Source organism: Adiantum capillus-veneris, chromosome 5 (genome assembly GCF_014529385.1).
Source record: "Adiantum capillus-veneris isolate H3 chromosome 5, ASM1452938v2, whole genome shotgun sequence".
In the NCBI taxonomy this organism is placed as follows: domain Eukaryota; kingdom Viridiplantae; phylum Streptophyta; class Polypodiopsida; order Polypodiales; family Pteridaceae; genus Adiantum; species Adiantum capillus-veneris.
The window spans coordinates 63338678-63363057 of record NC_140935.1 but is presented as its reverse complement, the minus strand read 5'-3'; the positions used below and the strand labels follow the sequence as shown (position 1 = coordinate 63363057).

Genomic DNA, 24380 nt, shown 5'->3' with positions numbered 1-24380 from the left:
TTTTAGACTTGCCTACAGCTTTACCAGTATTGAGCCATAAGAAGTCCGAAAGGAGCTATCCCTTGGCAACTCTGCTATGTTAGACCTACTCCTCTACTCTCTATAATTAACCATTTCGAGCCGTGGGTGTAGATACTTAAGAGCCGATTTTCAAAGGCTAAGAGGAGTGGCAAGTAAGGTTTTGAATTGCCAAAGCATACACTAAGTACATACATAAATTTTGTTAACATGGCTGACAATAATCAAGAGAGTAGAATGAACATTGATAGCTTTGATTTTGCACATGAAGGTGCTAATGATGATGCTCCCATGTTTGTGAATTATCTCGTTACTAGGTTGCAGCAAGCTATGGGCAACCCTGCTTTGCAAGCTGAAGTTACTCAACAACTTCGTGCTTATGGAATTTCCCTTCCTCTCCAAGAGGAGAGAGAGCTTAGGAGGCCTCTTGAAGAGACCCCCAAAAGAAGACTCTCTCCCATTCGAGAGGAGGAATTCAAAGAGCAAGAAAGCAATGAAAGTTTAAGTTCCTCTGAAGATGTGGCTCCACAAAGATGGCGGTCTATATGATCGCCCACTCCTCCCAAGAGGAAAAGATCAACACATAGTCCTTCTCCTCATCACTCTGAAAGGCAAGAGAGGAAACAAAGGAAGAAAAGGGTTAGGAAGAGGTCACCCTCTTCTCCTTCTTCTTCACCTTCCTCCTCTTCTGACGAAAGTTATGGTTATTCTCCTAGAGAATACAAGAGGGGAGGACATCGCAAATCATTTCCTGCATGGCGAAGGTCACAAAAGCTTAAGAAGTTCAAGGAGCGAGGAAAGAGTATCTCTTTTCTCACCTATGATGGCACCTTCGGTGCTACCGACAAAGTGTTGGCCTTCATCCAACAATTTGATGCGGCCTTTGGAGATGAGGGCTTCACAGAGTCCTCCAAGCTACGCCATGTAGCTATGCACTTCCAAAAATTAGCTCCTCAATGGTGGGCTAGCCTTCGTGGCAATGGTGAAGCCCCAAAGACATGGAAAACTCTACGAGTTTCCATCATGAAGCAATTCCTTGCAAGCGATGCAAAGGACAAAGTGCTTACCGAATGGCACAGCTTGAAGCTCCTCTCCCATGAGTCTATCCACAAATATGTAGACAAGTTTTGGGATTTACATCTCAAGGTTACTGTCTTTCAAAAGATAGAATTTGCCGAGCAAAGGCAACAATTCTGTGCGGGATTACCTGAAGAGATGGCCGAATACATCAACTCTCAACGGCCTGGTACTATAAGCAAAGTAATCCATCACACCATGGTTGCTTCACGCATCAATTTCCATCAAGGGGCTAGACGTAATGTCAAGCCCATGGAGAACAAAGACAAAAATGATGCAAAGGGGAAAACCAATGTTCAAAATACTTCTCGAGCCAATTCCAACAACAACAACAATCGGTCCAAGGAGAAGGGACTTTACAAAGGTAAAAACAAACTCTCTCCTGAAGAGTTTGAAGCTTTTCGCAAGGACCATAAGTGTTTCAAGTGTAGGGAGCAAGGACATGGCTATCGTTCTTGCCCCAAGAAGAATACTCGCAATGAGACTCCTAGGGCTTCCACCATCGAAGCTCCAAAAAAGGATGCGCATTGCAAAGGATCATCACTTTCCTATGCTTGGGGAAAGGTAAGAGAGCATGATGCCTTCATCTTGTTTTACCCTGGCTCTACTCTTAACTTCATATCAATGGAGTTGGCCACCAAGTTTAGCATTCAAACTTTTGAGATGGGAGATATAGTAGTGGCTAATGTAGCTTTCAAGGGACAACAAGCCTCCGTTACTCCCTTGATTGGGAAGTTGAGGCTTCATGTCCAAAGCTATGTCGACAAGGAAGACTTCTTCATCTCTCCTCTCCAACATGAGGATGTTATCCTAGGGGCACCATGGTTTGATCGCATGGCTGCCAACATGAAGTTCCCTGAAAGGAGAATCTACTTCACCTACAGGGGAAAGAACATGTATATAGATGCTAGTGAGCGTGGTCGTACTATTCCACTTGTAAATCCTCTTGCTTTTGATAAGTCAATGAAGAGCTCACTTTCTGCGTACGTGATTTTTGTGAAAGAGTCTCTAAAAGATACTAATGTTTCATCAAATGTAAATGGTAGGAATCAAGAAGAGTTAGACTTGTCTAATTTTCTAAAAGGATTCCAAGATGTGTTCATCGATGATATCCGTATGGACTTACCTCCAAAACGAGGGGATGATGACCATCGCATTGAGCTCCTTCCTGGAAGCTCACCACCTAACAAGCCTCCTTATCGAGTCTCACAAGCTCAACAAGAGGAGATCATGAGGCAAGTACAAGAGCTGGTAGACAAAGGGATGGTGAGGCCTAGTTCCTCTCCCTTTTGTTCTCCAGTCCTTTTAGTGCAAAAGAAAGATGGTACATACGGTATGTGTGTGGACTATCGAGCACTAAACCATATCACTATCAAAAATAGATTTCTCGTACCTCGGGTAGAAGATCTGTTTGATAAGCTACAAGGCTCGACCTACTTCAGTAGGATTGACCTAAAGAGTGGCTATCATCAAATAAGGATAGTGGATGAAGATATCTTAAAGACCGCGTTTCGCACAACGTTTGGTCTTTATGAATATCTAATCATGCCTTTTGGCTTGACTAATGCACCAGCTACGTTCAATTGTTTGATGGAGAAAATTTTTAGACCATACCGCAAATTCACTGGAGTGTTCTTTGATGATATCATCATCTACTCCAAGTCTTTGGAGGAACATAAGCAACATCTCCAAGTGATTTTTCAAGCATTGAGGGAGAACAAGCTTTTTCTCAACCAAAAGAAAAGCGAATTCTTCCTTCAAGAAATTCAATACCTAGGTCATATTATCTCTAAAGATGGTATCCAAATGGATCCATCAAAGTTAGAGGTAATAAAAGCATGGCCTAACCCAAGAAATCTACATGAGCTAAGAAGCTTTGTTGGTATGTGCGCATACTATAGACGCTTCATAGCAAAATTCTCTCAAGTAGCAGGACCACTGCATGACTTAACTAAGAAGAACGTTAAGTTTGTATGGATCGCTAAGGAGCAAAATGCTTTTGAAAAGCTCAAAGAGAAGCTTACTTCCCAACCAGTCCTCGTGCTTCCGGATCTCTCAAGCCATTTGAGGTCCAATGTGATGCTTGCGGTGATTGCCTTGGAGCAGTTTTGCTTCAAGAAGGGCATGCCATAGCATATGAGAGCCGAAGGCTCAATATTGATGAACGAGTCTTGGGCATTTATGAGAAAGAGCTTTTAGATGTTCTACATGCCCTAGACACATGGAAGCACTACCTATTGGGGACTCCATTTATCCTACGAACCGACCACCAAAGTCTCAAGTATTTCATGACGCAAACCAAGGTTTCCGACAAACACATGAGGTGGGCAAATTTTCTTTCGCGATTTAATTTCCATATTTCCCACATAGCTGGTAAGCACAATCAAGTGGCCGATGCACTTTCACGACGACCAAAAGTTAATGCGGTGTCTATAGCTACTCACAATGATCTATCCTCTATGATAGATGAGTATGTTACTGACCCTGACTTTAGAGACATAATGTCAGCCCTTGCTTTGGGGAAGAAAGAGGAACCATTCACCTTGCAGGATGGTTATCTTCTCCATGGCAATAGGCTATGTGTGACCCATTCCCTTCGTGAGAAAGTTATGTATGAATCCCATGCTCCTCCATATGCAGGGCATAGAGGCATTCAACCTACTCTCCGAGGAGTAGAGACGTACTTCTATTGGCCTACCATGAAAGTGGACATACAAGAGTATGTTTCAAAATGTGTAGTATGCCAAAAGACCAAGTATGATAGAGGGAAGCAACCTAGATTACTCCAGCCATTGCCTATTCCAAATTCACCATGGGAGAGTATATCCATGGATTTCATCTTTGGATTACCCAAGTCTATTCATGGGAATACAGGAATATGGACAATAGTCGACAGGTTTAGCAAACAAGCACATTTTATTCCTGTCAAAAAGACTATTAAGGCACATCAAATGGCAACTCTCTTCATATTTCAGATTTCAAGTACCATGGATTACCCACATCCATCGTGTCAGATAGAGATCCTAGAATGACCAGTAATTTCTGGAAAGGTCTTTTGAAAATCTAGGAACAAGATTGAATTTCTCTTCGGCCTATCACCCACAAACGGATGGCCAAAGTGAGATAGCCAATCTTACGATACTCGATCTACTCAAAACTTATGTTACCGAAGTAGATCAACGCTCACAATGGGAAAAGTACTTGCCTCTTGTAGAGTATGCCTACAATAATACTGTACATACTTCTACGAGAAAAGCACCTTTTGAGATCATTGAGGGAAGACCTAAAAGTCCCTTGCTACTCAAAGTACATGGGAAGATCTTCGCCGCCGCCGATGAGTACAGCCGTGACCTACAAGAATCTTTTCAAAAGATTAGGGAGGCTATATCCATCTCTCAACAAAGGCAAAAAGCTGCTGCTGATAAGCACATAAGAGCCTTAATGTTCAAAGAAAATGATTGGGTCTTACTCAAGTTTCTTAAGGCTCGATTAAGGCAAACGACGGGCAAAAATCCTACGGGCCATCAAAAGTATTATGCCAAACTAGCAAAGAGATACTATGGTCCTTTCCAAATCTTGAAGCCCATCAATGAGACGGCTTATCAACTCAAGTTGCCCAACCATTGGCTCATACACAATGCCTTTCATGTAAGCCTACTTAAGCCCTACAAAGGAGATCCACCAACTGAACCAATTATTGAAGACCCTCCCGAAGTTGAAGACCAAGAAGAGGTGCTACAACCCGAAGCTGTTCTTCGGCATGAAGACAAGGTACTACGACATGGTAAGATTATCCGACGGTATCTTATTAAATTCAAAAATTATCCTTTTGAAGATGCTAGATGGATGCAAGGAATACAGCTTAAGGATAGTATGAACCTTGTCAATGCTTACAATGCTACATTAGAGTAAGAAAATGTACAAATTTCTTTTAAATGACTCATGTTTTTGTCTTATAAGACTAGTCCTCTTTTTAATTGTGCACAAATTTAACTAGTATGCATGCTTAGAATCATGTTTGTGATGACGACGTCTCTCAAACACCAAGTAGAATTTGTCACTCTACTTTGGGAGAATGAAATGGACTAAAGAGCAGACATGCTTACGGCAGCTATGTCTCCCACACACCAAATGGATTAGTCATCCATCTTGGAAAGATGTCGTAGGGTAAAAAGGGATCTTCTACCCGCTAAGTAAAATTGACTAATGATTAAGGCTTTATCTCTTCTACCTCATAGTCGAGGACGACTATGATTTCAAGAGAGAGGTAATGTCATAAAATCTAATATCTAATATCTAACCAACCCAAATGATTTTCTCATATTAAATTGATCGCTTAATGTGGGAGAATAAACGGGAACAAGTGTTAAGATATAGACATGTGCTTATAGATCTATCTCAACACGGGGCCAATGGTAAAGGGGCCCAAATGAGAGATGGTCTATCAAAGAGCAAGGCTAACAAATGGAGCATAAGACCTTAGGGTTAGCTTCATTGAAGACCTCCAATAATGTGTGTAAAAGGCCTTTGACCTTAGGTAAGCTAGGGTTGAGCTTGAGGCGCGGGAACCCGACCCAGCTCGAGGTGCTTGTCCTGCTTGTCATGCTTGATGACTAAGATGCTTGAGGTGCTTGACATGCTTGAGATGCTAGGGTTGCACTTGAGGTGAGAACCCAGCCCAAGCTTAAAGTGCTTATGAGCCAAGTTTGTGGTGGGAACTGGGCCTATGCATGAGGGGTTGAGGTGTCAAAAAGTCAAAGATTCAATCCCTACAAGGAGGGGGCGAGCCCTACACGAGGGGGGATGAGAGAGAACACCCACACACTCACACAAGGCATGCATGGTACAAAGAAAGCAAAAGGGACACTTGTCAAGTTCCTCCTCATGTTGCCCTCATGGTGTGCCTGAAGCCTACTGGTTAGCCACCCAAGGGGTCCAATAATAATTTAGGAGATTTAATTAATTGATTTAGCATTTATCTAGCCTCTCTCTCAAAGGGGAAAGGGGGACACTTGTCTCAAGGCTACCCTTGCTGCTTGTAATGCCTCCTGCTTGTGATTGGCGAGGCCTGGAGGGGTCCAATGAGTTTCAAGCATGAGCTACAAGGGGGGTCGACCCAAGCAAGCTAGGGGGTTGCTTAGGGGGTATACTCACCCACACACACTCACAAACACTCTCATTGGGTGCTATGCAAAGTGCAAGAGCTCCCTCTCCTTCTCCAAGCAAGTAGAGGTTGAGAGCCTACACCAACACTCTTGGATATGGAGTGCAAATCCAACCAAGAGCCATGCTTCAATGCTTAAGCTTTCCAACTCCTTCTTCTTCATTACTATGCTATTATATATGCTAGCAACAAGAGTTATGATAAGTGAGGAACTAATTCTTTCTCCTACGAAATGTTTCTTCTTCCTCTTCCCTACCCTCATTCCCTGCTAGCTCTCTTCACCTTCGAAGGTGTTTGAGGTCTTGGGATAGTTAAAGCTTTCTTCAAGTTTATGTTATGTTTGTGATGCATGAAGCTTTCCATCTTCATTGCATCACCTAGGTCACAAGGAACACAAAGACTGTATTGTAACAAGTCTCTCTTAATGGGGGAAATCATAATACAAATGCCTATTGGAGGGGGGACCGGCTCCACATAAATCCGGTCCTCAACTGTTGTCATGTTCTCTAAATTATCTCTCTTGCAAAAGTATTGTTCATGCCAAGTTAACTAATTGTTATGATTATGTTGCTACCTTCAATTATGTTCAACCGCTATGCTCACAAAGTCATTTCTCAAAAGTACTCTCTTTAATTTCCGCTACTCTCAAATTAAATGGGCCAATTCCATTACATTTTCATATTCAATAGAGTGGAGCCAACAACAAATAAAAGAAAAACTCAAAACTTTTTTCTTCATCTCTTGGCCATAAGCCAATATCTATGTCTAAATAGGCACCATACTAATGAGTATTTCTTAATATAGTATACAACTCATAGAGTGCAGATCTCTTCATTGGATTTATATGAGTACAAGTGTGGCTCCTTTGGCTTTGCATGAGAGAGGCCTTTGAGGCTTGCAAGTTACCAACCTGCTTTCTCCTTGTTTCCCCTCTTTGGGAGTAGAAGATAGTTGTGTGTGTGCGTGCGTGTGTGTGTGTGTGTGTGTGTGTGTGTGTGTGTGTGTGAGAGAGAGAGAGAGAGAGAGAGAGAGAGAGAGAGAGAGAGAGAACTAGTCTTGCTTGGTGGGCCTTTCTATATAACATCTATAGAATATAACAGGACATATGCAATTGACATTTAGCATCTAGCACTGAAGGGAAAAAGAGCATGAATAATTTGGCAAGGGCGGCTCTGCGTGAAAGGAATATACATTCGAAAAATGCTATAATGTTTATGGGAGGAGACAAAGTTAAGTGCATCAATTACTAGAGGTTATAGGGATGGTTACAATTGAGAATATATCCAAGCGAAGTTGTACTACTATGTCTACGAATGAGTGTTTTTTTCTAGTATACGTGCTACACGTAAATTCTTGCAAATGAAAGTATTTCAAAAGAAATTTTTCATCGAATGGTTGCTAGCGCAAAACGTCGGTTCACATGTTTGAAGGTGAATGTCGAGTGTGTTTTGTCTTTCTTCTTTTGTAGTTATTTGTTTTGTGTTTTAACTTTCTCTTTTGTAGTTATTCTCAGTACAATGAATGAGAACACTGATACATGTAACTTCACCTTTTGTATTCTGTGTTATGGCATCGACAATGCATGTTGCACCGTTTGCCGCACCTATTGTCATGTCGATGTTTTCAGTGATCATGCAACGCATGCCAATTGCGATTGAATCCAGCTCATTGAACTTAGAGTCTAGGATCCTCTGCTGAAGGACATTTATGTTACCTGCGTTCGTCTTAATTTTAACTTTTGTAATGTCAGTTTGATTGTACAACTTATTCAAGGCAAGGTTGTTATAGTGTTGGACGTCTGATTTGTAAGTACAAATTATCGTAGTAGAGTTGTTGATATAGTCATGCACATGCGCTTCATCTATAATACATGCACCCAAGGTACAATTGATCTCATCTACGACTGGTTTTCTTTCACAAATAATGGTCAAAAATTGAAGCAATTTAGGGTTCGTTGCATGTCTTACAAAGCATGACATCTTGTACAAAGTTTCATGTAGCCAGTGGACCGAGCTTGTGATATGGGATGTGTTACAAAGCTCCCATGCGTGATTACAAACTGGGGATGGTTGGGCAAGATCATCGAGCAAGAGAACACATTTAATGTTGAAGGGATCTGCCAATGTACTTCTTGTTACGCTGACATGTGGTCTTACAATAAATATTGCTCATCGGTCTCATGACAATAGAGAGGGGATACTGTTGATTTGTGGTTGGTATCTTGAACTGGTACTGGACTGTAGATGCAATGCTGCTAAGTCTTGTTGATGCCCTCCGATGCCAAAGCGCCCAGCAATAATATAAAAGTGAGGGGATACTGTTGATTCATGGTTGGTATCTTGAACTGGTACTGGACTATAGATGCAATGCTGCTAAGTCTTGTTGATGCCGCTCCGATGCCAAAGCGCCTAACAATAATACAAAAGTGAGGGCAGTAGGAGTGCGTATTTCATTTGTTTGTCAACCTCTATATATGTGAGGTATGCTACCATGCAGAAGGGCCATATTTCTAGTTTGTGAGAAAAGATGTCACATTGCATGCTCCAATCTTTATATAATGCAGTAATTTTAAACCACGACTTACCATATGGATGATAAACTAGTTTCAAGTTGGCTACAGTTTGCTCCCTAGCTTATTGATGCTTGGATTGTAATCTTCTAGGTCTTGAGAACTTCATACTGACACCTAGTACGAGAGAAACAAGGACATATATAGTACGATATCGATTATTTAGACACCTAGTATGGCATCAATTATTTAGAGCTAAAGTAAAGATGCACAAGGTGAATTCACTACTGCGATACACTACATGCATTCACTACTTATGTATTCAATATTGTTATACATCATATGCATTGGTTAGCAACCATATGCAAAGAGTTGCGTGTGTAACTAACATGTGCAAATGTTGATCGACATCGAGTGTATAGTTCTGAAAACGAGATCCAAATAAACTGAAGCAAAGGAAGTAATGCGGAAGATTCTAAAACAAGAAAATAGATAAAGCATGAATGAACTGCACAATAAATGAGGTGCTTTACTGACCTGCAATGTTGAAATGTTACTTTTCGATTGTCCAATCTATAGGCCGATATTTGAGTCAAGCTACAAAAAAGCAATGTGAATAGTTAAACATATCGTCTTGCAATGAAACTCACAGAATGGAAGTGCAAAGTATACAGTGCACGTCATACAGAGGTGCCATACACAAGTATGGTGGAGAGCTGGCACTGTGGTCTCTCCAAAAAATTATAAGAAACAGAAGCCGTGCCCTGTCCCGTAGCGTTTTTATGTGTTGCGCCAAGCAAACACATGCGCATGGAAAATTTGATGCAGATAATGGACCTTGTAGTGTTGTCGAGCTGGAGTTGCGCTTGTGCAATTGGAATGTGCAGTATTGTGAATATATGTCCTCCCTGCTATACAGAAAATATGCAGATGTAACTTTATGTTTTATGTCCTCAAATCAGTATTACTTTCTCTCTCTCTCTCTCTCTCTCTCTCTCTCTCTCTCTCAAGCTGCTTATGTCTTCTTGCCTCTTTGCTGACTAACCCATGTTATGTATCGTTCTTCCTAACTGCACATGATAATGGGCATCTTGAGGTCGGTATCTCCATAGCGGAAGGCACTATATTCAGTCCGCTCATCAATAATCGAAACGCGCATCTGACGAACTACTATTACGTGACGCTCATGGACATAAGTACAGGGGGCGTTCCGCTTGATATTGCTCTCTGCAATTTTCTTCAGGTTGGCAAGATTGTCAGGACCAAGCTGATTTATAATGCCTGGTAAGAGGTGATGAGCCACTCACAACCCATGTCTTCGCCGCAATTGAAGCTTGTCCTTTAGGGTTCGTAAAAATGAATGACCGTATCATCCTTGAAGATGTCGACTTCCTCAATGCCAGGAATAATATTTACACTCAATCTTTTCAAGGTGTTCTGCAATCTCTTGTAATCTGTTGTGGTTGTCTTGTGGACAACCTTCTTCTTTCTTCTTACAATGCCTTTGCCTCTAGCGCGTACGACATTGGTCATCTTCAAGAGCTTCTCTCTATTCATCTTGGACAACTGAATGAAGAAACATTGAAGCTCTTAAGGATGGGCTCGGGAAGGTCAACCGCTCATGTAAGAGACATGCATAGCCACAGACTTGTCGCAGAAGCTGAAGCAGAAGCAGGGAGAGGAGTAGATGATGAAAGAAAAGTCTCTCTCTGTGTGTGTGTGTGCGTGTTTCAGGTTTGCCTTCTATTTCCTCTTCAGCTCCCCTGCTCCTCATTTCGACCTTCCACGACATTCAACTGCTACTGTGGCTGTCCAGTAGCTCTGCAAACCAAGATACACATACCAAAAAAGCCCACAAAAAGGTCGCACTAGTTTATTCTGCCATAAAACTGGACTCGAGTCATACAAGAGAGAGAGAGAGAGAGAGAGAGAGAGAGAGAGAGAGAGAGAGAGAGAGAGAGAGAGACGAAGAAGATCTCTCCTCGAACGACGCAAGAAAAGCAACTTTCTTGTTTTCTTTTCCAACTTCGACGCTATGCAATCTTGAAAAGCAGCGCCGTTCTTGTTTTTTTTTTCAGCATAACCTCATTGGGGGCTTCTGACCATGCGATTGGAGCCGTGGGCAATGGCTCAGATCATGCCAAGTGGACCTCCTTTGGCTCACCAAGGAGGGAGAGAGAGAGAGAGAGAGAGAGAGATGCTTATATAATGAGACTTAAGGCCTCCTGTAGGAGGTACGTTCTCACCTCTTTCTTTATGTACTGGAATATGCAGGTTACCCCCAATGTCCCCCATGCCCTCTTCAATGAAACAACTGGCAAAAGGAAGAAGACACATACAAAAGTGCTGGTTCCAGATTGCCTCATCCCGTCTTTCTTTTCCAATCCAATATGTCTTTGAACATGGCAAGCTTGCAAAGGTGCATTATGCAATATGTACAACAAGTTCGTCTCTCTCTCTCTCTCTCTCTCTCTCTCCACGCCACAAACAAACAAAACACCCCCCCCCCGCCCCCCCCCCCACACACACACACACACACACAACTACAATAGAATTTTGCCATAAGAACTGTTCAAATTTCCGTGCAAGATTATTTCTGCTTTTCTGCTTTTTCTTGTTCGAGGGTCTGCTTTTCGTTCTGCATTCCTGTTGTCTGCTTCTTGCAGCAGCCCTGAGGCTGCTGAACAGTGCTGATGGCGCTTTGTCCTCTTATCTGACAAGAAGCCTCTAATGGGCATTGACCGCTAAGATACCCATGGGCCGTTGGGCTGGGGCCATTTCACACACGCGCGCACACACTCTCTCTCTCTCTCTCTCTCTCTCTCTCTCTCTCTCTCTCTCTCTGTGTCTACCCGCGCTTGTCTGGGCGGTTTGATTTCAGAGTACTTCGACTTGTGACAGATTAATGATCGCCCATCGCGGTAAAAAAGGTTCCATATTTTTTACATTGTACCCGGCATGGTACCCTCCTTTCTTGTCTTTGCAGTAGGTGAAGAAAAAGCAAGCGCTTCGTAATGACAGATTATCACAGAATGATTGCGAAGATGGGGTAGTCAAACAACTAAGTAAGTTGGGTTACTGCCTAAATGGCTCTGCTTGCAGTCTTAACTATCTGGGTTTCTTCTTGTAATCGTGGCGCTTAACCCGTGTGTTCATGCGCAGCAACCATAGTAAAGCATCTCTGCACGTCGCTCCCCTGTTGGGCAGAAATGTAACTGTCTGCAATTTGATAAAAAATAAGTATCATATTTGACATTAAGGTACCTTAATATACCGTGTTTCGATTGAATGAATCCATTCTTTTGGTCGTTTTCTCAGGTTTAATTGCAACCTTCACAAAATTCCATTTCTATTTCTACATATTTGTATTTCCTCTGTGGGACACGGTGTGTGCACCCACAAATATTTAGTATCAATTCTAATCGATTTCATTCAATAGATTGGCTTGTTTGTGTTTCACAATGCTGTTTCAGAACAATTAAAAACACCAGTTGTGCTATTTACACCAGAATTTGAATATGCTAGGATCCTTTCAGTCATGGTGGAGAGGCGGCAGTTAGGCGTCGTCTCAATCCTACTTCTTTTATCGACAATTTTTGTACATGCTTTGAGCCCTGATGGTGAGCTTCCTCATGCTTTTGAAGCACTCCTCGTCAGCACAATGTATTCACTAGGTACATGATCATGTTTTATCAACTCTGTGATCACTTGGCACCACAAGATTTCTTATTGTTTTTTATCATTGCAATTCCTTCATTTGGCCTTCAACACTCTATAATGATGATATTGTGGTCTTTTGCCTTTTGCTCTTGTATTTAGTTTGAAATTGTTCAAAGCTTGCAATTACTTCATTGGCCTTTGACACTCTGTAATGATGATATTGCGGTCTTTTGCTGCCGTATTTAGCTGAACATTGTTCAAAGCTTGGGGTTTTATTTTTTTCTCAGGCCAGGCTTTGCTCAAGTTCAAGTTAGCTATCACGTCTTCAGATGGAACACTAGCGAATTGGAATGAGGATGATAAGGACCCGTGCCTCTGGCCTGGAGTCACTTGCAATTTGCAGACAAAACAAGTGATTGCTTTGTAAGATTTAAGGGAGCTTATGGATTGGTTTTACACCTCTAATCACTGTAAGGTATTGATTTAGTTTCAAATCAATGAACTATTCTTACATTTGCCTGCAGAAATTTACCATTCCGTCAACTGTCTGGCTCTATAGCACCATCTCTTGGCAATCTTACACAACTCAGGAAACTGTATGTCCTGACTACAAGGCACAAAGATTGATTTTGTATTCTTTTTTGAAGTAATACTCCCAATGTTGTACTTACGTCATATTTTGCACAAGCAGTGGACTTCATCACAATAGTTTGGTTGGCTCCATACCTCCTGAACTTGGCAGCTGTAAGAAACTCAAGGCCTTGTGAGTCTCTCTCTCTCTCTCTCTCTCTCTCTCTCTCTCTCTCTCTCTCTCTCTCTCTGTGTCCGCCCGCGCGAGCAGACATCTCGTCGGCTCAAATTTAGGTGTGAAAAAATGACTTGTTCAATACTTTCTTTTAGATCAGCCTTCAGGTTGTACGTGTGTATATGAGAAGGCTGGTGAGTGCACATGCTAGCATCGGTTATGCTTTTGAGCGGGAGAAAATGCTGTATAAATGTTTGCTAAAGGGAAACTTAAGCAGCGGCCAAAATTCTCCATGTAATTGTGCATCATGGATAAACAAGAAGATACAGATCGGGGTATCATGTCTAAGATTTTTAAATGTACAAATATGATCAGCTAGGGAGATCCATCGCAGAGAGAAATACTTGCTGGAGCAGCGGTTTTGTCTTTCCGCCTGCTGTGGTGGTTCCACCACCTTGCTGTCCCAAAGTCTATGCATCTCCTTGGGGCAGAGGTCTAGAAACTTCTTCTCTAGATAATTCATCACTTTCCAAGGTGGTCCAAACCTCTAAATTTGATGAGGTGCTCCTCGGACCTCCAAATGGTGCGCGCGTGCACACACACACACACACACACACACACACATAGATGTATTCTAGTATTGGTGGGAACCCAAAATGAGGAAAACCCATGACATCACTAGCGAAGCTTCGAAACTTAGAAGCAGTAAACCTAAACTTCATAACTTTGAAGGGAGAGGTTATCCAAATCCAAGCTGACATGCAGTGATTGACGTAGAGAACTCTTGAAGAATCAGCAACCTCTTGATGAAACATGTGGAGATTACGAGATCTCCAAATTGTCCAAAACATGTAATATCTGACTCAAGTAAAGAATGGCATATACTCTTCTGAAGATGAAGAGATTTCACCAAACAACCATGTAATATCTGACTCCAAGTGAAGAATGGCATATACTCTTCTTCTGAAGATGAAGAGATTTCACCAAACAACCGGAAATGCTTCCAACAAACACCACCCAGAAAATGACTGCGAAGACATATGAAAATTTGAGTGTCAACTCCCTAGTGTTTGTAATGTGAGAGTAAATGGGGAACAGTCTCAGATATAAATGATCACCGAACACAACAAGAACGTGCAATTCTTGGAGGATTACGAGATTGGCGGTTTCACCGTTGTGCTATGTTTACCGTAACTGCTAAACAAGTGTATGCGAACCTACAGCTGCCTCCTTGGACTGCTGGGCATTGTAATGCATGCTGGAGCATGCATAAGCGAGATAAATAGTGGCAGAATGTAGTCTTGACCATTTGGCAAAATAAGCGCTCTCTAAAAAAGCGCCTGTTTTTATGGAGATGTCTTATTACTGGTTTGCCTGTTGCGTGTCTTCTTTATGCTCCCAGAATTGCAAGTTCTTCTTTTGAGACCGTTTCCCATTTATTCTCACATTACAGACGCTAGGGAGTTGGCACTCAAATTTTTCAGTCTTCGCACTCATTTTCTGGGTGAAATCTCTTCATCTTCAAAATAGTATTCCCATTCTTCACTTGAGTCAGATATTGCATGTTTTGGACAATCTAGAGATCTCGTGTCTTCATGTATCCTCACCCTAAAGTGGAGGAATTGGGCATAAGGGAACAAGCTATTCAGAACTTTTATGCTAGTTACCGATTTGGCCCATTGCCATGAACAAAGCCGTGTCATGTTGGTGGAAATTTTGCAGGAACCACTTGGCAACAAGCTGCAGGAGATTCTGTTGCTTATGGAGCTCTAGTTGCTTGAATTGCTGTAGGGCCCCTATGAGAGAGCAATTGGAGATATTCAATTGGATACTTTGGTGCCACATGCTGGCTGGAAGCAGGGCATGCAAGGTAGGAGGACACTTGGGACACCACATGCATGGCACATGCAAGGGAGGTGGACACTTGCATGTGCCCATGCACGGCACATGCAAGGCAGGTGGACACTTGGATGGCACATGTAGAGTAGGTGGACACTTGGACAAGGCAATGCATGGTAGGTACCTGGTGGCACTACATGTATAACAGGCCTTGGGCGACTCCAAAGCTGCCATTTTTAGCCAAGGCGACCACACACACACTTATGTGCCATGAAGTAATTGGCCACTTGTCCAAAAGAGCCCATTGCAGGCTTAGTTAGAAGTAGAAGCGGCGCGCAAATGACACATTTGCCATATTTGAACACACACATTCACACAAACCTATTCAAAGGGCTGCCTAGCAAGTTGTACAAGTCCTTTTTACTCTCTCTCTCTCTCTCTCTCTCTCTCTCTCTCGGGCTGCACTCCCATAAGTAGGGTGCCACCTCTGCCGAGTATTGTATTTACATATTTTTAATCAAATTAAGAAATATCGAAGGGGGTGCCTTTTGATTGGCCATCTCTCTCTCTCTCTCTCTCTCTCTCTCTCTCTCTCTCTCTCTCCACACATACTCGGTATACCTTCACGAGGGAGACGGATCCCGTGTACATTGATGAGATATATAGGCAGCTATGCACTCGGGAGCCAGGACGACCACTAGATGAGAGCTCACCCAGGTTCTGACAGAGACGCTCCATGATGCAGCATCAGAGGCATATCCCCACAGCCAGCCTATATGCAGACGATCTGGGAGCATGCCACAGAAGAGTTGGTATGATGAGGAGTGTAGAGAGACGAGGATCAGATTACATAGAGAGGTGCTCATGGGTACTACTACACATAGACAGTCACGGATTATCTTTCGCCGCCTAGTGTGACGAAAGAAGAGGGCTTACCTATCTCAATTAGACCGTGATTTGTATTAGCTGTTTATGAGTCAGGACTCTAGTGAGGCATGGAAGCTTTTCAATGAGCACTCTCCACCACCAGCCATCACTTCCACAGAGACATGGGGCGAATATGCTACATCTCTCTATACAGCATCAGGGCAGCCACCTTGGCCTGACCCTCCAGCAACATGCCGAGAAACATGTACTTTCTTTATTGCTGAGAGGGTAAGGAAAGCCATTGACAAGATGAAGACAGGAAGAGCACAAGATCATGATGGTATGGTAGCAGAGCACTTTATCCATGCCAGAGATATGCTTGCAGAGCCTCTTGCTATGATGTTTAATAGAGCCATGTATGAGGGTTTCCTTGAGACTTGGAGTATGTCCACTATTGTGCCTATCTTCAAGTCGGGAGATCCTATGCTTCCCGAGAATTATCGAACCATCATGGTTGGTCACACTCTGGCTAGGCTATATGCATCAATTCTTGAGCATGAGTTGAGTGGATGGGCAGAGAGAGAGAGGGCATACGGGCAGCAGGATAGGCAGGGTTCGGGAGAGGTTTCTCCACTCTTGACCAGATTTTGACACTCGGAGACATTATTGAGGAGGGTAGACACCATGGCAGGATGATATATTGTAGCTTTGTGGATTTCCGCAAAGCCTTTGATACAGTGCCGCGAGCCAGACTCATACGCAAATTGCAAGACATGGGGGTGCCCACAGAGCTGATCTGGGGGATCTTAGCTTTATACAGGATAGTGGTAGGACAGGTACGCGCTACTTAAGGCATGTCCGACATGGTTCACTCCACCATTGGTGTGAAGCAGGGTTGTCCCCTATCTCCGACTCTCTTTGGGATATATGAAGATGAGTTTTCAGATTATGTACAGACAGAGGGTGAGCACGTTGCTTGCAGGGACATGGATTCCGTTGCTATTATATGCTGATGATATTGTGCTGATCTTAGATTCTCCAGAGGGGATGCAACGTCATTTGGATGCATTGCGTGTTTGCACGGGACAGTGGATTGTCTGTGAACCTTGGTAAGACCAAGGTAATGGTGTTTAACACCACGGCGCAGTGGATAAGGAGGTCCGCCCCCACTTTTACATATGGTCGAGAGACCGTGGAGTATGCAGATACATACACTTATCTTGGGGCAGTTTCAGTGGTCAAGTATTTTCCCTGAGGCATGCAGCAGATATGCGATTGACCAGAGCCTATGCATTATTGGGGAGACTTGAGAGGATATGTTCGCAGGTTCAGTTCCAGGAACCTCGGACAAAGCTTTGGCTCTTTGACACTTCGGCCACTTCGGCCATGCTGTACGGAGTGGAGTTATGGGCCCCTTAGTTGATCATCATAGCAGAGCTGGCAGTACTGATGGATGGAGATGTATGGAGAAGCCCTTGGTGTCTATGATTTGTCGGATGATTAGGGCCAAGGCCTCTGTACCACATGACATTGGTAGGGCTGAGCTCGCTGCTCCTCCATTGGTAGTGGAGGCACTCACTCCATCGGTTTCATTTATGCATAGCACTTGGGCTCTCCCTAGAGACAGATATGCTCAATTGCACTAGAGTCTTCGTGACAGCTGGCATTGCAGGGAGATAGATCATGTTGGTATGCAAAGATGGCATCTTGGTTTCAATTACATGGTTTTAGTATGGATCGGCTACCCCCATTTCAGTACTCTCTGGATGCACCCTCCATCTCCCTCACTAGGGCAGAGATTACGAGGCTCATCAGACAGGACTTGATTCAGTTGGATACGAAGAGGACATGGATACAACCTACACATGAGCTAGGTACGAAGATAACTTTCTATAGAGAGCATCTTCTCCAACTCACGGAGGATGGTTTTGTGATTAGACTAGGATACATGGATACTCATCTATCCCACGGGATACGATGTGCTATTGGTCAGATAGGCACATCCTCACATCAGCTAGAGATCGAGATAGGCAGATTTAGAGGAGTACCCGCTGAGTTCAAGATTTGTCAAGTGTGCTAGATAGAGCCAGAGACAGAGCTACATTACATATGTCACTGCCCAGTATACTATGAGATACGAGGCCTCTTTCATTGTCTATTCAGAGAGGGTTTTGGGCCACTTTCAAGAGTCATGAGATACCAAGATTAGAGATGCCTCGGATTATACTTACTGGAGATTTGCAAACACAGAGAGGATCTCTTGAAGAGGGGCACAATGAGAGAGATCCAGTGACAGCGGAAGATTACAAATTTCTTTCAGTCTCACAGACAGAGGAGTTCGAGCAGCCCCCACATATAACAAGTTACAACACCAGATGCATACTGCTTGATCGGGCGATAGAGTTGGGGTGATCCCGTTGCCCACGGATGAGGGGGCTCTTTCGACATTGACGCAGATTGCGACAAAGGATCCATACCATACTGGCGTGACATAGGAGCCATTGTGACAGAGTGCCTACCTTGGAGGACATTGAATCTCTATAACCTTTTGGATACTGATGCATATGTATATGATGCCTCGATTTTCAGAGAGCTCCATTGTATCAGCTCACCCTTTGTATTCCCTTTGTATCAGCTTTCACCCCACCCCTACCCACTATTTTCTTTTCAGTTCTTTGTACTTTTTGTACCCAGACCTGGTATTAGATTCACCACATGTGACCTTTTGGTCTCATAGGTCATTTTGGCCTTTTGAAGAGGTTAATATTACATTTCATCTCTCTCTCTCTCTCTCTCTCTCTCTCTCTCTCTCTCTCTCTCTCAATTATCTTGTCTACTATCTTCAACAAATGTGGGCTGATTTTATGGTTTTCTCATTATCAGTACAAGCTGATCACTGTTTTTGCTTTCCGATACCACCTGGGTAGTAGGCTAGTCGGTTACAGTGGTATCAGGCAACAATTGAATTGCTCTTCTATGGGAAATTGGGCAAAATCCTCAAGATGCCAATAACAATGTGCAGGAGGAGAATCTTGGAGAGAGAAATGACGACGAGAAGGAGGTGCAGTATGAGGAAGTATGGCGAAGTTGAAGTCACTAATGATGAAGCTACTAATGGCAATGATCAAGCTTCCAATAGTGATGCGGAAAGAGAGACAGAAGTTGATAACTTGCTAGAGCATTCTGTTGCGTATAGCAAGGATCCCCGTTATGTCAAGCGCATGGAGAGAGAGCTATGAAGACCATTTTCAAGCAGTGGAAGGATTTGGCGGTCCTCTGAATCCTCAAATCAAAGTAACTGTCGCGAAGGTAAAAGCCCCTAAAGAGCCCAATTTCTTTGCAGACAGACAACTGATGGGTGGGAATACCAATTTTCCGGGTTTTGTGGGAGGAGTCCCTACTTCCTCTGGAATTGCAGGGCAAGGAAATCCTAGGATGCATGATGGGGTCTTTGGATCCAACATGCTGGGACAAAATAATGGCAGGCATTTAAGGACCTAATCACAACTCCATTTTTGGAGGACAGTCTAGAGGCTATGGAGGAGGTATTGCACCTCTTTTTTGTTCAACCTTTGGAGGTGTGGGTAACACGTTGCTACGACCCACCCCTTATGATCAACTTACACCATGGGATGTTCAGAAAGACTACACGGAAGGAGGCCAAAGTGTCAAGTTTGACATCTTTCACGGTCTTCAAGATGGGGAGAGGGCTTCAGCCTTAATACAACAATTTGATGCAGCTTTCTCTGGAGGGAACTCCACCAAAGCATCTAAAGTCGGAAAAGCTTCCTCTTTCCTGAAGGGAAATGCTCAACGATGGTGGTTCACTCTTTTGTTATAGGCAAAGCCCCTAGAACGTGGCTTGAATTTGAACAACTATTTGTATCTTCATGGCTAGCTTCCTCTGTTTAACTTGATGTCCTTTCAGATTTGAATCAACTACTTTTGAAGAAGGAGAAACTTTCCAGGAGTAGGACAAGAAGTTTTGGAATTTCTATTTTCTTGTTGCTTCATTTCACTTAGTCACCTTGGCAGAGCAATTGGAGAAATATTGCCGTGGGCTTCCTCAAGAACTCAAAAGCTATTGTTTGAAGGAGAAGGCAACTAGCTTCAACAAATGATGACTTGTGCTCACGATGGGTACAACCTCTTGGAGGGGAAGCTGACATTCGGCAAGAAGAAGAAGCCTAAAGATCAGTCCAAGAATAAGAACCAGTTTCAGAAGCAAGATAACAAGAAGAAGTTTTGTTTTTAGAAGAGGAAAATCAGCAAAGGACCTAAAGATGCTGAAGAAAAGATGGAATGGTTCAAGCAAGGAAAATGCTTCACGTGGGGTGAGGTGGGACAAAAGTCTGCTGATTCCTCACTAAGTACTCTGAAGACAAGTCTGAGTCCTCCAAAGCTGAGGAGGAGTGGCAAAACAAGAATGCCAAAACAATAGCTTGATTAGTACCTGATATACTGGGCATGCAGACTGAAGCAGATGGAGCCAAGGTGAATTTTATTTCTACCTAAATTCTGGCAAAGCTTAGAGTGAAGCTAGAGGAAATGTGGCACAAATGGACGCTGCCTTGGTAGCACTAGGACATGAAGTGGCAGTTACTCCTTTGATTGGAAAGCTGCAGTTGCATGTCCAAGGTTATGTTGGACAAGAAGACTTCTACATCATCCCTCTTGAAGAGTGCGATGCCTTGTTAGGAATGGCATGGCACCATAAAAACCATGTAATGATTGATAAGAAGCTGCACTTGCAGCATAGAGGCAAAAAGCTTGTGCTCAATGTCAAACTTCAAGGCGAGCCTGTTATAGTTGTATCTACTTCAGTAGTTTCCAAGTTGATGAAAACACATCTTTCCGCTTGCTTGATTTTTTTCAAAGAGAAGATTTTCTTCAGATAATTCTAATCTTTCACAAATGGATCAAAGTTGCTTAGAATTCTTGTAAGACTATGTGGACTGTTTCTCTGAACAATTACTAGAGGAAGGTCCTCCACAGCGGCGAGAAGATCATATCATTGATCTCATTTGAGGGAGTTATAGGGTGAGTGCTGCAACAAGAGATCATGATTGTTTTTTTTTGAGAATAAGATCCTTCCATTAGTTAAGAAAACTGCCCATAGGGCTACAATCACCTCTACGGGAGAGGGCTACATCGACCATAGGGGAGACTCTCCCAATGAAAAAACAACATATGTACAATGAGGGCTAAATTAAGAGATGGGAGGAGGGAAAAGCCACACAGGTGGACGGTAGTGCCATCTAGGCTCACCCCGGACCATGGTGAAGAAAGGCCCAGGGCACCAGAGTCGGAGGAACGCCTCTCTGTGCTCCCGCATAAGGTTAGAGCTGCCTTGAAGTCTCTCGAACTGTCCCCTTAGAGTATGGATCAACTCCAGCCAAAAGTCATGAAGTCTCCGCTGGTGGGACAGGGTGAGCCTTGAAGATGCGGAAGCAACGGGCCCGCCAAATGAACCAGAGTGTCAGGCCATAGACGAGCTCCCAACACACCTCTCTCTCACTGCACCACTCCTGGGGGTTAAGCTCTGTAATAAACTGCTTATGTGTCAAAGCCTAAAGAATGGAGCCAACTTACAGATGTGGCCGAGGGGCCTAAACCCTAAGAAGAACAAGTAACAGAAGAAGTCCTACCAACTTATGGGGACCCCGTTCGATGGGGCCCCGAGTGACATAAAGGAAGAAAATAAAGCAGGATCCGGACACACACAAAAACTGATGACGTGGCAGATTTTCGAAAATTGCGTTGGCATGATGACGTGGCAGGCTGTACAGATTTTCGCGTTTTGCGCTAGTTGATGACGTGGTAGGCTGTACGGATTTCCGTAAATTACGCTGGCAGCTTTTGGCATTGCTTTTTGGACCAGAAGCTTTTGAGTTTTAAATGCTTTTTACTGTAACTTCTTTTCAGGCCAAGGGCCTTTAAATATGAGGCTAGGGCTCATTCTTTGGCATGCTTCCTGGAGAAGGTGCAGAGTCTCGAGTACCGGCTTGTACTATGTTGATGCAATATAAAGAAATACCGAAAGGGGCGCCAAGTTTTGGGGCCAATACTCTTTGGGGTGGAATTCCGCCACTCCGTGTCACGTGTCATTTCTCTCTCTATTTCAGTTCAGTTGTTTTTGAAGTGCTAAAAGTCTGTTCAGTCTATTCTTTTCTATTGGCACGTCGTGCCCGTTTTGTGACAGTGGTAGTGTGCTTTTCTGAAAGCATATCGGTCCTACAAAAGAGCAGACAGAAGCTATTGGAATTTATTTGAGGTATCTTGGCCCTTCTACCCAGACTTGTTAGCCACTCCCATCCTTCATCGCGCATCGGGCGCGCTCCCGTCTTCACTGCTCATGTCTTACAGGGCATAAGCCATTAAGATCACTTGCAAAGAAGGATCCGATATTTGTTTCGAGTCACTGTTTTTCTCAAAAGCAGTGCCATGCAGATGTTGATGTCTACAACTACCAAGCAGCATACTCCAAGCACTTGGCAAGCTTTCAAGAAAATTTTTGGACATCTTCCTTCGGAGTGCAGCTTCTGGCAAAGTGGGGTATCCTGAAATGCTTGCCATGGAAACCCTAGCAGACTATAACTTGAAATTTCTCGACATCTCTCAGTTGATGTCTCTTCACGAGCAGATGACCTTGGAGGTTCGGTGTGATTGCTATCTTTTGGGACTACCATCGCCGCCAAAGAAACACTGTCTGTCCAAGAGCTGATGTACCATGCTGTGCTCGGCTACGACCTCATGGAAGGAACTGAACCCTAATTTTTGGTGCAGGTTTCAAGATGGAAAGTCAGCCGACTTTTCAAGCTCGACTGATGTCGAGATTGCTTTTAAAGTTTCAAATCTGTTTGAGAACCTGTTTGGTGATCCTGTTTGGAATTTGTTTGAAATGGATGCTATTTGTTTTAAACCTGTCTTGGTGTTGATTTGAATTGTTTGACTCTGGTTATAATACTGGTTTCAATGATTGGTGATTTTACTCCTGGGTGGAGAGGTGAGAAATACTGTTTTGGTATTGTTTGAACCTTGGAATGACGCAGGCCGATGCCTGGGGAGCGCTTCGTTGTATGTTTGAAAACCTCGGAACGACGTAGGCCGATGCCTAGGGAGCGTTCCGTTGTATGCTAGAAAACCTCCGAACGACGTAGGCCGATGCCTGGGGAGCGTTTGGTTGTAAGCTTGAACCTCCAAGCGACACAAACTGCGGTTTGGGGAGTGTTTGGTTGTACAGTCCTCTGAGCTCATGGCCCGGACCTTTTTAGGTTATTTGCAGGGGGAGTGACGAGGTAGTCATTGAGTAGCTTCATATCGTAGACCGTTTGTCTCGGGGGAGTGCCCAACGGCGTTGTTTGTTGTGTCTTGTAACATGCATATGTAAGCATTTGTGTTACATTGTGATGTGCCAATTACTAAATATTCGTAATTGGATGAGATTGCATGGGTATGTAATTATAGTGCATCAAGACACCCATGGAAGATCCGTAGGGTCTGGGTGTGATGGCTAATTTTACTACGCCGGAATATCAAGAGTTCCGATATGGAAGAAAGGAGAAGCTAACTCCTTGATCAAAACAGGCGAAAGGAGAAGCTAACTCCTTGATCAAAAGAGCAGAAAGGAGAAGCTAACTCCTTAATAAAAAGAGCAAATTGATTGTCCCTTGGAATGTCCCTCGGAATGACCCTCCAAAATTTTTGAGCTAACTTGAGTTGTTTTGCGGATATGCTGTAATCGCGGACGATTATACTCTTTCAAGAAGGGGAGATGTAACAAACTGCTTACGTGTCAAAGCCTAAAGAATGGAGCCAACTTACAGATGTGGCCGAGGGGCCTAAACCCTAAGAAGGACAAGTAACAGAAGAAGTCCTACCAACTTATGGGGACCCTGTTCGATGGGGCCCCAAGTGACATAAAGGAAGAAAATAAAGTAGGATCCGGACACACGCAAAAACTGATGACGTGGCAGGCTGTACGGATTTTCGTAAATTACGATGGCAGCTTTTGGCATTGCTTTTTGGACCAGAAGCTTTTGAGTTTTAAAGGCTTTTTACTGTAACTTCTTTTCAGGCCAAGGGCCTTTAAATATGAGGCTAGGGCTCATTCTCTGGCATGCTTCTTGGAGAAGGTGCAGAGTCTCGAGTACCGGCTTGTACTGTGTTGATGCAATATAAAGAAATACCGAAAGGGGCGCCAAGTTTTGGGGCCAATACTCTCTGGGGTGGAATTCCGCCACTCCGTGTCGCGTGTCGTCTCTCTCTCTCTCTCTCTCTCTCTCTCTCTCTCTCTATTTCAGTTCAGTTGTTATTGAAGTGCTAAAAGTCTGTTCAGTCTGTTCTTTTCTATTGGCACGTGGTGCCCGTTTTGTGACAAGCTCTGTTAGTAGGCTGGATCTCTATCATCCTGCTGGTGGAAGATAGCTCAAATTGTAGTGCAGGGTCCGTGAGGGTGGACCAAGCAGCTGCCCTCCAAGTGTATTGTCGCGCTGTGGATA

The 24380-nt window shown here is 43.5% G+C and overlaps 1 protein-coding gene across 21 annotated transcripts in view; it reads left to right on the top strand.

The window, feature by feature from the left end:
* The first annotated feature begins 11046 nt into the window (after positions 1-11046).
* Positions 11047-24380, top strand: part of LOC147457426 (LRR receptor-like serine/threonine-protein kinase FEI 1) — a 35623-nt gene continuing 22289 nt past the window's right edge. For 5 of the 21 annotated variants that reach the window (XM_086512311.1, XM_086512304.1, XM_086512302.1 and 2 more), the window contains exons 1-5: positions 11047-11212; positions 12305-12388; positions 12716-12851; positions 12953-13024; positions 13120-13191. In XM_086512311.1, coding sequence (XP_086368437.1) covers positions 11053-11212; positions 12305-12388; positions 12716-12851; positions 12953-13024; positions 13120-13191 — 524 coding nt within the window. In that variant the 5' untranslated portion in view covers positions 11047-11052. The other 16 variants (XM_086512307.1, XM_086512305.1, XM_086512315.1 and 13 more) reach the window with 16 other exon arrangements.